We start from the raw sequence: 13,990 nt of genomic DNA, 5'->3' as shown, positions 1-13,990 counted from the left end.
TTACTTATGTATAATAGTCTTGGGATTAATAAACAACTTTATTTAGTGTATGATGAACTGTGGGAGAATAAATTGCTTTATTATGTATAATGTACTTGGGATAATAAACAACTTTTATTGTGTATGATGAACTGTGGGAGAATAAATTGCTTTTATTATGTATAATGTACTTTGGGACAATAAACAACTTTTATTGTGTATGATGAACTGTGAGAGAATAAATTGCTTTTATTATGTATAATGTACTTTGGGACAATAAACAACTTTTATTGTGTATGATGAACTGTGGGAGAATTAATTGCTTTTATTATGTATAATGTACTTTGGGATATAAACAGCTTTTATTACGTATGATGAACTGGGAGATAATAAACAACTTTTATTATGTATAATGTACTTTGATATAATCAATAGCTTTATTATATATTATGAATATTTGTATAATAAACAACAGTTAATTACGTATAATGTATTTTGGGAAATCTACAGCTTTTATTGCGTAGGATGAATTTTGCAATAATAAAAAGTTATTATTACGTATTATTTACTTTGAGATAATAAACAACATTTATTATATATATGACGACCTTTGAGATAATCAGCGACTTTTAGTATGTAAGATGTAGCTTGAAATAACAAATTGCATGATCTTACTATGTAAGACTAATTGTAGTGGACGGTTCGACCAATAACAACGAACTTTAACGCTGTCCATCACTTGTGATGCTTTGTTACAGATCATTTTCTTACAATTTTCAACCTAATTAGCAAAACAACATAGATCACTTACTTTACAACCATTCATAAACATGCCATGGAAGCTATCAACAGGAGTTTAACAAAGACATGGAGCAATCACGTGTTATAATGCCTTTAACTAGGGATAATCATCCTGATGGTGTCAATACCATACTGCTGATTTAACTAGATAGGTCTGTCCCCTACCCATATATGTAACTTAAGTGCTTGTCACATCTCATCATTGCTACTATTAAAACAAAAACCGTTGAGTATAGTCCTCGGTGTACCAAAGAAAGTAGGTACAAATTTTATTAACAATTTAAATATTGAAACGTTCACTAGCTATTCAATATTTGAAAGACAAAATGAAACATCATAGGAAAGCAAGCCTACTAAAATAACATACTGTATTTTTTCAGCATTTCTGGTCTTTGACCTTAGTTCATGTCCTCGATTGGTCAGCGGTAATTTTACGGAATTACAACAGTAGAATCTGGTATTAGATTCCCCGCGATGGACAAAACGCAGATAGCCCATTGTATAACTTTGCGCTAAAACACACTAGTCACATAGAAGCAAAAATATAATAACATAATAATGAAAATTCATATACACTAACTGTTCGGCTAAACAGCGGATATTAACACTTTATAGTCATAAAATAGTAAAACCAAACATCGTAGGAATTTGTACAGACATTTGATCTATAATGAATGAGATACAAGTTAAACTTATCAGCGTTTCCTATTTAAATAGTTTTATTTGATAATTTGGTCATTACCTATCATATATTTATATTTGATAAGGAAATGAGCTAAATTTCAGTAACCGCATTAAGACTATTTGCTAAAGAATTACTTGTAGAGCTACTAAATTTTGATTTCTAAATAAATTAGCACCGTGTTTCAATTTTTGGATACTTTAAAATATATTAAAGGTTTCCTTACAGGTTTTAGTACTCCTACAATGAAGTATGTCTTGATTCCTGCTAATCTTATGGTTTCTTCCCTGAAAGCTCCATCACCAGGAATAACATCAAACTCATCGTTCAAGAAGCTGAGGGTCTTCTCTGATATATGTACACGTCTAGAGATATGAATACATATGTACAAAAAGAGTTGATAAGGTGAAATTTAGTAAAAACTGTGATAAGTGCTAATGCAGCATTATTGATATGTATGCATATAAACAAGGTAGGTATCTCATACGAAACAAATCTAGGTTACTCTTTCTGTGCAAAAATGCAATCCAGTAGTTCCTCTAAATAGTAAATTTTGTAAAGTTTCAACTATAGCCCCTTATGCAGCTTTGCGCTTAAACGACAAACAAATTTAAACTAAATGTATTACAGCCAGACAGAAGAGTAAAACAAAGAATTAATGTCCAAAAAGTATCAGAATTGTAAGAAAAATTCCTTTACAAATTAACAATTCTTTACACTACAAGAAACCGGAATCAGAATGACTCATTGCCGAACCATCTTCTGCTATTTTGAAAGTGCAGAATGCAGAAGCAATTCAAACATATCCTTTAGAAAAATATACTAAGTATAAACAATCAACCACATGAGTTAGATACTAACCTCAAATGATTTAAAAATACAATATACTGTATATAGTTAAATAAATGTTGTCTTGTATAGTGTAGACTCACATTAACATTAGCCAAAAAGGAGTGACACAGTTCAATCTTTTCTCACATGTTGGGTAATGAGTATTTTCACTACTGCTAGATATACTATAATATGGAACAGAAACCAGCTTTTAAAATCCAAAATATAAAACTAAAGAAAATAGTAACGCTACATAATATCCATAGAAGGTGCATCTGATATTTGAACAACAAATATAAACTATTTATTTCTCATTTATACATTTTAGCATAGATAGATACTCACATACAAAAATAAACATGTCAGCATTGCAAACATTCTAGTGATTACCATGATAATAGAATGGCTAGCAGCCTTCACAGATATCATTTTAAACTATGTTGAAAAAAAGCCATGTGATTATAGAAGACAAACAAATGTACAGCAGAACACCCGTTTATACACTACAGAAGTGAGTACTTTATATTAAAATGATTTTGGAGCCTCGTCACGTCGTTAAAGTCCATGTCACCACGTCCAGTCTTATCCTACCTGACAACCATGGCTTGGAATTATAGTTTCCATTGAAAAAGGCTCCGTTGGAGACTATCATGCTCAAAGTACACTACTCTTCTCTGCTTGTTTTCCACAATCCATTTAGTGTATGAGGACAACTGTTTCCCTAGATCTACCTCAAGAGTAAATTGCACAGAACTTCATAGTCACTGCATCTGGTATGTATTTATATGGAGCAGCATGAATACCGTTTCATTCTTCAGCTGCTTTAGATAATTCATGGCTGAACAGATATGTCGTGGAAGCGATTTTTATATGTATGACACATATATTTTCCAGGCGGAGATTCTTCTTGAATAAGTTGTGTTCTGTTGCCTTGACTACGTGAATAGCTTTTGTCACGGACCTATGTTTTGTGGATTCTCACCTGTTATAAGATGCCACAATTTGAATAGCAAGGGGTACGAGTTGTTGTAGGTTTTTTTCTGAATGGTCCTGGTACCCCAAGTTGATCCATATCCCTATATTTTCTAATGCCATTTAGTATTAAGTACAAGGAATCTCCCCGCCTTGGAAATTCTAAATCCCAGATCCGAACACACCTTTATGACCTGAGTGTACATGTTATTGTTTTGTAATTAAGCACAAAAGTACACAATTGGCCATCTGTGCCCTGCCCACCACGGGTATCGAAACCCAGTTTTTAGCGTTGTAAGTCCGTAGACATACCGCGAGTGTATGAATATAATGGTGGAAAAAGCTGTTATATACTCTTACCAAAAGCGATCAATTTTTGGTGGCATCACATTACCTATGAATTGTCAAAATGTAGTTGTGATACATGTCATTCTACCGCGACATTATACCAGTTGTAGGTGTCATGTGACTTTCTTTTTTGCACATTCAAAACCACTTTAATATAATATGTTCAATCCTCTGTATACAGATAGTATGGGAACATGTGCATATTGTCATTTTCACGTGTGTGTATATATATATAACTTTATTATAAGGATTATTTGCAATGTTATTTTAATATATGGACTTAAGACTAATCTAAATTTCCTAAGGTGGCTGAATATTGTAAGAAATTATTCTCAATAAATCTTTTAACAGAGAGAGTATTCAACCGATGAATCAATGTATTATAATTATTACGAGTTTTTATTTTATGACATTGTATATCTCTAGTTTGAGCGGTATATTTAATTAGCAAAATTGTTTGTTTGTTTGTTTGTAATTAAGCACAAAGCTACACAATGGGCTATCTGTGCTCTGCCCACCACGGGTATCGAAACCCGGATTCTAGCGTTGTAAGTCCGCAGACATACCGCTGTGCCACTGGGGGGCATTAGCAAAATTAAAAATAAATGTTAACCCAGTACTTCACTTATCTTGGCAGTTTGTTCTGATCAAAGTTACTGATAATAGCTTCTCAGATAATTGATAAGTAATCCCACAAAGTAGGATTTCTCTAGATGTCTTTACGATGCCTTTCACAAAACTAGTCTAGAGTAATGTAACGCCCATCAGACTTCGAGAGCATGCAATGATAGGGTTGCATCTCGCTCAAAGTCGTTTGCGTATAAGATGCTTACCAAAATCATGTGTCATGTGAAGAAATCAACAGAAATAGAGCTGCGCGTAAGTTTGCAGAAATCGCTACTAGACCACGGACTGATCTCTTCTTCACCAGGGTTGATTACACAGTACACTCGTGCAGGGGATTTGTCCTTGGATCTTTCTAATGGACGATTGTAGCTGATCCTATTGTGTAGCAGCTGCGAACACATCCCTGAATAACGAAGGTATCGAATGTTTGTTATAGCCATCGATGCCACCAGATCTCAATCCTACATGCTTGGATAATACTGGAACTGACCAGTGAAGTACCCTCAAAGGATTTTTCAGAAGTTAAAAGTGATATTGGCAGAGGGATGGTAGAGAATTCCTCAGGCAAATCTGTACAATTTATGGTAAGCAGGCCATCGCATTGTGAATGTTGTACCCTCTACTAGTGAACACAAAAACTACAATAAGTAATAAGCATTGTGTTGTAAAGAGTGGTGACTTGCATAATCATCTTTAAGGTATGCATCTATCTGTATATTTGTGAAAACATATTGATTTTTTTGGGGGGGTATGTATTTATCAATTCACACTGTAAGACATACTTTGCTATGCTGACTTCTAATCTGTTGAGATTAAAAAATAATAATTAACTCTTTCCTTTGAAATATCGTAAGTTGCAGCTTTGAGAATGTTTTGTATTCATGTAATCTCTCTTGATCATATAACATTTAAATAATTTCACTCGGTCATATAACATTTAAGTGATCTCATCCGTACATATAATATTTATTACTTAATTATTATATGTCATGGTGAGATTAATTCTCAGTCAGTCATACAATATTTAAGTAATCTCACCCTGACATATTATATTTAAGTGATCTCACTCGGCCATATAACATTAAATATTAATCTGAATTTTGTACTGAAAATATTATTTATATATATCTGTATTTTATTTTTATTTGTTGAGAAGTTGTTTGTTATTTTAATCTTTCTACACACCCAGGAAGTCCGCCACTCTCCATTTTATTGGCGAGCTCTACATCTCGACTGTAAACGTCAAACTGCCATTGGCGCTGACCTAGCACTCCAGCTAAGACGCCACCTGTGTGAATCCCTACTCTCATGTCTACTGTCGATTTCGTTTCTTCTCTTACTGACCTAATATGGAGAAACAAAGATGCTTTATTAATTATGACTAGTCTCAACTTTCATAAATCTGAAAAGAAACGGTGACGTGTACACAAGCACGTATTACTTTTTGTTGCACATATTGTAAATTAAACTAAAGGAATATTTCAACGACATTTTATCATTTTAAATTTGTCACTAAAGAAATACGACTCGTAAAAGTGAACCAAAAGCAACTAAATTCAGTTGACTCAATTCTATCTTTAGCGTGTGTTCGACTTGGTGTACATGGTAATTAATCTTTGTGAATTTGATATCAGAAGTTTGCGTGAGTCGTCTAATAAAGTATGATAATACTTTTTTATGAGTCTAAAGCTATGGTATGTTAGCCCTAACTTCAAGAGCACTGTGCAGTGCAGTTTGTGCCATCTTGAAACAAAAGAAGAGTTCTCACACTTGCTAAATACTTGTTTGACAATTATACGTGTGGAACACAGTACTCAGAAATACGGTATCATTATCAATAAATTAATAAATATGGTGACTCTAAATTGAAAAGTTTAACTTTGATATTTTACACAGTACAAACGAATTAGCATTTATTCAACAAATATTACCAAGGGAATACTTGGGAACACAAAATTTCAAAAACGTTCAACATTTTGCCTTTTTTCTTTAAAGGATAAGTAAAACTAGATTAAATATATTTGAAATGAGTACTACCGCTAAAAATGAGTAAGTGTAATAACTGAATTTGTTTCTAGTGAAGAGCTTTAAACTTAACTATCACTTTCATTAAATAGAGAAGAAAAACAAAACAACAACAATGAAAAATAGTTAAAATAAATTATCCATTATTATAAATTGTAACTTTCAAAAATATTAGAAGTTTTAGTTTTCACTCAGGAGTTTCTGTAGAAAAACAATCACAACTATTTGCTATTTTTTTCCGAGTATGCTTCTATTCAACTGAGTCTAAAATAGCTCAATAGTTACCGCTAAAATAGAAATAAAATTACGCTTCACGCTTTGATGTCGTGGTGAAGTTATAAGAGAGTCAATCAAATCCCACTTTTTGGTCAGGTATGAGTAGCCCACGAGTTGGTGGTGAATCTGTCTAGCCTATCAGTTCAACACTAGGGACGACTACCGCAAATAGTCCTTGAGTAGAGTTGCGGGGATATCTAAAAACAATCATAGAAAGAAATCCACCCAGTTTGTTTAGACTGCTAAAACATAAAAATCAGAGTTAAAAACGAACCTCTGAGCCAACCAACCCATTTGGTAAAAAAAGTAGGGTTACACGAGATCCAGAAAAGTTGGAATAAAATATAGGGCTATGTAAGGCTTGACCTGAGGAGTTTTTACTGAGGCTTTTGTAACCGCTTTAGTCATGGCCATATCTTCCGACATTTATGTGAACATACCGGTCTGTAGGAAGACGTGTTTCTTTTCGGATGTATGACTTTTTATTATAACTAACAGAAATTCTTCACTATTATCCTGTATCGACATCTGCTGCACTGGTAGCACGATGAACAATTTGTAAAAGTAAGTTTCGAAGATTCGTTTGGCGTCTGTTCACCGAGATATGTGTAATCTTTATTTAATTTCTGTAGTGCATATTGGTGTATAGAATACATTTTAATACTAGAAATAAACGACCCTGGAAAACCAGATTGTTGTTTTTCTTTAATTGGACACTCGACGTTTCACTTTACAGTTTCTTCAGGAGCATTCTACTAAAACACAAACTGTAACAGAGTACAAAGCTTCAAATGGTTTAAATTTAAATATATATACAAACGTGTCCAAGAAAATTGTTTTATGTTCCTTTTCACGTCAACCGTAAATACTCCTCTTCAGAAAAAGTATTTTAATGTAACACAAATTTGTTCTTGTTCTTCCATATTTAGGTAGTTGGTCATTATCAATTCGATAGATGAATAATTTCTAAATTCTATTAAAAAACATAAATTATGTTTATTTATTTAGAATATGTCTGACCAACTCTTCGTAGACAGTTACTACGAGTGACTATACATGCTATATTTAATTAAGAATTAAAACAATACAGAGTAATGTATCAGAGCACTACTTACGTATTTAAAGAAACTATCCGAATACATAAGCTTCGACACGTAATAAACGTAAATTCAGTCCTGAGAAGATTGTTTAACAGTATGAAATGATCTTATTCTTCAGTGATTTTAAGCATATTGATAATCAAAGTAGTGAATGTTTACTATTTGTTTTATTTTTCTAAAGTTATTGAAAACACGTAAGATCAGAAGCACTTTAAACGCACTGCAACTTTGTGACTGATTTGATTGCTAAAGTAATAAAAATTTTATATTTTATTTTCCTGAAATACTTTTTCTTATTTAGCGTATGAATTATTCTCACTTTCAAATAATACTTTCATATTCATATATACAATAAATTATTATTCCTAACCAATTAGTAACATGTGACAAGTTTCGTTGACATACCTTTTGTTAGCATGGAGTCAAAAAAATTTTTTAAAACTTCACAAAAAACTATTTTACAACAAAAATACTTGAAACTAAAACTACACCCGTCATCAGGACTTATAGCAATGTTGTTGTATTTTGTTGTATATGTGGGTACGTATTTAATTCATTTTTAAGCTCATAGAACCGCTCTGAGTTCGTTTGTTTTGTTTTTTAAAGCACAAACTTTTAGCTCGTAGCTCCGTTACCGCTTGACCGATTTGAGATCCAATTACAGGAGGTCAAACCCTTTCGATTGATATATTTTAACACGTTCAAGGTCTCATAGATTAATTTACTCTAATTCTGCTTAAAATAATTTCAATTTGAGGGTAGGCTGGTAGACATCCTGGTTAGTAATAACATTGAATAGGGTATACGCACGGCCCACGCTTGGTATTACTGGCGCACAAAATATAGCTAATAAAAATAAAAAAAAAGTCTCATAGATTAATTTACTCTAATTCTGCCTAAAATAATTTTAAGTGCCGCGGCTATTGAGGATTCCCTCTTGTCAGTATAATAAAATGCATTCATTCTTCTTGCAGATAGTTAGATTTTCTTAACAACAAACTCCATCTCGTTTAATGCATATTAGTGTCAATACTTTGTTAATTTATTTTAGTTGCCACTGAAATGGTGCAAAATAATTTAAGTTCATAACAATAAATATAATTTATGACTATGGCTTCAGGCTTCAGTCATAGGCTGTGAGGTAAAAAATAGTTAAAAACACTTGTGAAGAAAAAAATATCAACATAGGAAAGAGGCTAACACTCGTTCGTACGAAATAGTCTTATTAATAATACTTGAAGCAAAAGCTGTGGTTGATGTCCAGATGTTTAGCCTTTGTGAAGCCACGTTATGAATTTTATGTGAAACACCAAACTATGATTGTAAAACACGTGATAAATTGGAATAAATAAGCAATCACAAATTTGAGATTTATGAAACAAAATTGGCAGAGTATTCTTCTCCAGCTATATGGATAGTTTCAAGATAAAATAAAATGTTATCTATAGAATATACACAAAGCAATTCATGATAAGCCAAATTTCTGAAAAGCTAAAGCAAGTCAGAAACAAGATGAAAAATTGATAATCTCAACGCCTGCCATTGTGCGTTACACCATTTTGATGAGCAATGGAAGAACTTAATACAGGTTGACCATCACTAGTCCGGCAATCAGTAATCCGGCACTAATTTCGGCTAGAACAATTTCAAATACAGTAAAGCAAGATACGCGCTATTAGGTAAATACTTTAGTCTAGCTTGAAAGTTTTCTTTCCAATATTTTCTTTGATTAAAACTTAAAGAAAACCACGTTTTATGGGATATTTTAATTTTAAGATGAGGTGGTTAGCTAGTAGGTTTGGTGTATTCTAACCTAATAGATGGCTAATCCGGCACCCTCCAGGTCCCGATGATGCCGGATTAGTGATAGTCAACCTGTACAAGCAGTCTCTCTCTACATGATTCAAACAAATGTAGTAATTGTGAACAATGTTCAAAGAGCTACACAATTTAAGCAAGATATCATATTGTTGTTTTGAAATGATTCTCCTGACAAGTCTTCTTGGTTATTATTGGTTTCGCCGATAGGTTAATAATGTAAGCGTGAAAATTTTGAGAAAAATGACTTAGGATATAGAATCAGTTCGGTATCAATAGGCAAGGCACAATCTTGTATCAGAAGGGCTTTTTAGTGAATGAATTGAGTTTTATAAAAGCCCTATTTAATAAAGGTAGCTTTTGAAGACCAAACAGAATACGAGAAAATAAATCAGTCAACATTCAAAACAAGTAGAGGCTACAGTTCTAGTGTTAAGATTTTTTCAGGTTATGACCATATCAGCGAGTAAATTACCACTTTATCCCTCGTACAGTTTCAGTTAGTACAGGAAGTGTGACAGAAATAGGAAATACTCGAGATCAGGATTAGCTTGAGACAAATTATTATATTTTTAAGTTTTGTACAATTAAAATTTATGTTGTCGTTATTGAGTTGAAGAATTTAAAGAAAGTAAGTGGTTAAAATTTAACTGTCTGCATAAGCACCAAAAAAAGTCAAGTTTTTGATATTGAAAAATCCTACAAGTTATTTATTTATCTATCCATATTGGAGCAGTTTAAAACATTAGGATTAACCCACATTATTGTTGAATATTTGTTTGTTTAGTATCGATAGGTTAGATGTTTTAATTACCTCTTTAACCCACAACTTACGTTTGGTATAAGAAACTGAAAATAAAATTATATTATTGAAACAAATTAACCACAAGTCAAGTTAGCTTTATATATTAGCTCTTGAAACTCGTTCCAATCTTAGAAGACATAAACGGCGTAAGTTATAGATTGGCTTGGTTTGTTTGGTTATTTTAGAGCAAAGCCACATTGTACTATTTGCTGTGTCCACACCGAACACCGGATTTTAGTGTTGTAAGTTCGTAGAATTATCGCTGTCCCATTGGGGGACAAGTTATATATAGAATACCATCCTACGGCTTAGTGTAGATTGCGAAACCTCGGTTCTGTATTCTTATTGTTAGCTAGCTTTCTCTAGTATTCATTTATGTATTGTAACCAAATCATTATTAAACGTGAATTGTAATTTTCTATGCTTGTAATTGCATTTTAATTAACGATAAAACATACGAGGCCTCTAGGAATTAAACAAAATAACTTTCACGAAACTGGTGATCGATGATAACTAATCCCAGTGCGTTCATAATTATATAGTTTCCAAATGCTTTTGAACATTCATTAGGTATATTATTAGTCACTGAAAGAAATATAAATCGTAACTAATTTATACGACGTATTTTCTTCTAACAAACTGTCACGTTTGAATATAATTTCGAAGGAGTTACTATCTTTCGCTGCCATTAGTGTCTTTTATGATATAAATATGGCTCGGCATGGCCAGTTGGTTAGGGAGCTCGACTTGCAATCTGCGGGTTCGAATCCCAGTTCCACCAAACATACTCGCCCTTTCAATCATGGGGGCGTTATAATGTGACGGTCAATCCAACTATTTGTTGGGAAAAGAGTAGCCCAAGAATTGGTTGTGGGTGGTGATGACTAGCTGCCTTCCCTCTAGTCTTACACTGCTAAATTAGGGAAGGCTAGCGCAGATAACCCTCATGTAGCTTTGCGCGAAATTCAAAAACAAACAATCTTAGCAGCGTAAATAATTTAATGGTTTATACTAAACGTACGTTAATTTCAATGAAGTAACACTTAATGAGATGGAAACTGATGCCTGATGGCATATTTGAAAGAGCATTGAATGTTATAACAGAAAACAAACAAACAAATAATATAAATGACAATTGAATATATCAAATCGAAATGTGAATTTCTTTTGTAGGCTAATCGCATTTATTCGCGCTTGTTTGCTAAACAGTGACATTTGCGATACAGAAAAAAGAAACGAGCATGGAAGATCAAGAACAAAAATGTTTGAAAAGCGATGTGTGTAAAGTTCTAGATTCAGAGTAAGGTAAGAACTACTATATAAAAACACACATAACAGATGTGTAAAGTTCTAGATTCAGGGTAAGGTAAGAACTACTATATAAAAACACACACATAGCAGATTTACCCTGAATCTAGAACTTTACACATAAGAACTTGGAACAACTATATTAAAACACACACATAACAGAAGCACTTATTACTTCGTATAATGGCACACAGATTTGTACCCTGTTGGCTCAGGTGTTGTCATAAAATTGTTTTATTCTATATTGTTGCTCAACAGTCGCTGTCTCTCACTTCTGATGCAAAGATACGAGGACATTGTGATTATGATCTATGTAGTATTTGTTATAATTTATAAGCTCTATGAATCGATATGAAATCGTAAACAAAAATGTTATCTAACTGCAAACTTGTTAAGAATGTGAAAGAATTATGGATAATTATTATCAAGACACACGGTAGTGTGTAGTGCGGCCAAAATGACCTGCCGCAGGACACACTGTGTGTTATAAACAGGAGTGACAGGTTAGCGATTTTCACCTTATGTAGCCCAGACTGTGGTAATCAAATCTAACACATATTTTCAGTGGATGTACTCTACTGAACTCTTACTTCACATACCAAATTTCAAGGCTATCCATTAAGAAATACCTGAGATATTTTGATCGAGTTTCTTCCTATTTTTTTTTCTTCGCACCAAAAGTACGGAAACTTTATTTGATTGAAAAACATACTTAACTTTTACGGATTCTTTTTTTCAAATTGGGTATACTGGTAGATCTTTACAACCTACAATTAGGAATCTCGATTGGTATAAATATAAACCAGTTGTGCAAAGTTATTCAACAAAAACAGTCCAAATTTGACGAAAATATTTGCGCACGCCTACGCAAAAAGTCACGTGAGCTATAGGTTTAACATTTTTACTAGAGCTTCGCCTAAGAGTAAAAGTGGATCATTTTTAGTTTTTGTCATTCGGATTAAACACGGCTGATTTATAGTAGCAAAAATATAAGGTGAAAGGACGTGCAGATATATACGTATTGGTTAGACCAAACAAACTAGATTAGCAGTTTCGAGCTCAAGTTTTCAAAAGAATCATACGGGTGGACGGTTATTATTGATTGGCAACTTTTGAGCACAAATTTAAATGTTCATGAAATTCTCCTAATTAAAGAGCGTTTAGCGTCACATGATATTAGCCTAAGCAATTAGCATAAATAATAATTCTTGACACGGCTGTACCGATTGCATTGAGATGATGACAAGAAACTGTTAATCTAAATTCCATGGCGTTAGTGTAGAGGAAGCTGTTAACACTATTTTAGAGAGGAAAAAAAGACCACAATATATTTCAAATAATCTGGTTAGTTTTGCAAAGTATAGGTCTATTCCGAATAATATGGTTGTGATCCTAAAGCTAATGTTGGTTACTATCGAGTGTCACATTCTTACATGCTGTGGTTTGTTGGTTTATATTAACAAAAAGTCATGTGTGAAAAAGGTAAGGTCAAAAAAAGGACTGAGCGTGCGACTTAAAGGAATGAAGTCAAAATTGGCGATCAAACTTGTAGTTACACTCATAACATTAATAAGAATTTTACAGCAAATATTCATTAATTAGTTAGCTAGGCGCGTATCTTGTTTTACCCACCATCATGCCCCATGTTGAACAAAAACTGCGGCCTGACTAAGTAATGAATGGATATTTGCTGTAAAATCCTTATCAATGCTATAAGTGTAGCTACCAGTTTGGCCGCGGCTGTTTGTGTTAGTAATTACTACTCGTAGTATTCATACTTCATTGAAAAAAGAAAAGAAAAGAAAAAAGTGAACATTTTCTAATAAAAAGGATTTTTTTTCTGGGAAGTACTGCACTGAAAAAGTCTTCGGATTGTGCTCTTTAGTCATACGCAACTCATTGCATCAATGTACAGAGCTCAAAAGTAATGTTTTTATATATTAAAAGTGGTAATGTTTATTGAAAAAATAATAGTTTTTTTAAGAACTCGGTTTCTCAGTACTACATTTAAAAATTACATCAATAAAGATATAATCAAACCCTCACGTATAATCTTAGTGGAAGTCGTATTCTTGTTGTGAAAGTACATTTATTTAAAATTTCGTTCCATTATAAAGAAATGGTTGTTGCACATACCAGTTATTTTTCTAATTTTCTGAATCTTAAATACCCAAAGTGTGAAATTTTGTATGGATTTTGTTTGTGGTACCATTCAATAGATGGCGAAGGAGCTTTGGTTACATACATAGATACTGACATACACGCTACGTTCGTTATAGTAAGATAACACACACACACACACACATATATATATATATATATATATATATAGTATACTATATATAATATTTGTTTGTGTACTACTAGAACGTAAACGAAGAACTATTAGTTAGTTAATTAACTAAGTACGGTGCAACG

General features: G+C 32.8%; 1 protein-coding gene across 1 annotated transcript in view; it reads right to left on the bottom strand.

Annotated features, from left to right (window-relative positions):
- The window catches only part of LOC106456994 (adenylate cyclase type 3-like), a 92,964-nt gene that overhangs the window by 46,426 nt on the left and 32,548 nt on the right, over nt 1–13,990 (bottom strand). The window contains exons 6-7 of the mRNA XM_022382796.1: nt 5,426–5,584; nt 1,689–1,827 (exon numbers count right to left, since the gene is read on the bottom strand). Of these exons, the coding sequence (XP_022238504.1) occupies nt 1,689–1,827; nt 5,426–5,584 (298 nt within the window). The remainder of the gene's footprint in view (nt 1–1,688; nt 1,828–5,425; nt 5,585–13,990) is intronic.

This window comes from Limulus polyphemus, unplaced genomic scaffold (genome assembly GCF_000517525.1).
Source record: "Limulus polyphemus unplaced genomic scaffold, Limulus_polyphemus-2.1.2 Scaffold279, whole genome shotgun sequence".
In the NCBI taxonomy this organism is placed as follows: Eukaryota; Metazoa; Arthropoda; class Merostomata; order Xiphosura; family Limulidae; genus Limulus; species Limulus polyphemus.
This window is presented reverse-complemented; position numbering and strand designations above follow the sequence as displayed.